Below are 812 nucleotides of genomic sequence, written 5' to 3' on the forward strand. Positions count from 1 at the left end.
GCTGAATCGCAAGTTCGAGTTGCGCAAACCCGAATGGGATACCATTGCGTTGGAGCGCATTGACATGGCCTGCGATCCCACACAGTCCGCGGATGTTGCAGCCGTTGTTATGCAGGAGGGTTTGGCCCATGTCTGCCTCATCACCGCCAGCATGACGTTGGTGCGTAGTAAAATTGAGGTGTCCATACCGCGCAAGCGCAAAGGCAACGTGCAGCAGCACGAGAAGGGATTGGCCAAGTTCTATGAGCAGGTCATGCAAAGCATACTGCGTCACGTCAACTTCGATGTGGTCAAGTGCGTGCTGATTGCCTCACCTGGCTTTGTGAGGGATCAGTTCTACGATTACATGTTCCAGCAGGCCGTCAAAATGGACTATAAACTGCTGCTGGACAATAAAAGCAGATTCATGCTGGTCCATGCATCCTCTGGCTTTAAGCATTCACTCAGAGGTTTGCCTCCATTCAAGATCTCTTAATGTCTTCTTTTAATCATGTTATGTATTGCAGAGGTGCTACAAGATCCCGCTGTTATTGCCAAAATGTCAGACACGAAGGCTGCCGGCGAGGTAAAGGCGTTGGAGCAATTTTACATGATGCTGCAGTGTGAACCAGCCAAGGCATTCTATGGCAAGAAACATATACTCCGTGCTGCCGAGGCTCAATCTATAGAAACTTTGCTCATTTCTGACAATTTGTTCAGGTGAGTTCCATCTAAAGATTAAAATAGAATCGGGAAATCGTAAATATCGCTCAACACAGTTATTCTCGGATGTATTGAATTAACATAACGAATTATCACTGTCAATTCTGATT

General features: G+C 46.7%; 1 protein-coding gene across 1 annotated transcript; it reads left to right on the forward strand.

The window, feature by feature from the left end:
• Positions 1–4: 4 nt before the first annotated feature.
• On the forward strand, positions 5–804 carry LOC117793224 (protein pelota; the record flags this gene model as incomplete). The annotated part of the gene is made up of 2 exons (XM_034633515.1): positions 5–449; positions 507–804. Coding segments are annotated over 2 exons (642 nt in total), but the record flags the coding sequence as incomplete, so codon positions are not given.
• Positions 805–812: the final 8 nt, after the last annotated feature.

The sequence above is a fragment of the Drosophila innubila genome, unplaced genomic scaffold (assembly GCF_004354385.1).
Source record: "Drosophila innubila isolate TH190305 unplaced genomic scaffold, UK_Dinn_1.0 232_U_U, whole genome shotgun sequence".
Classification (NCBI taxonomy): Eukaryota; Metazoa; Arthropoda; class Insecta; order Diptera; family Drosophilidae; genus Drosophila; species Drosophila innubila.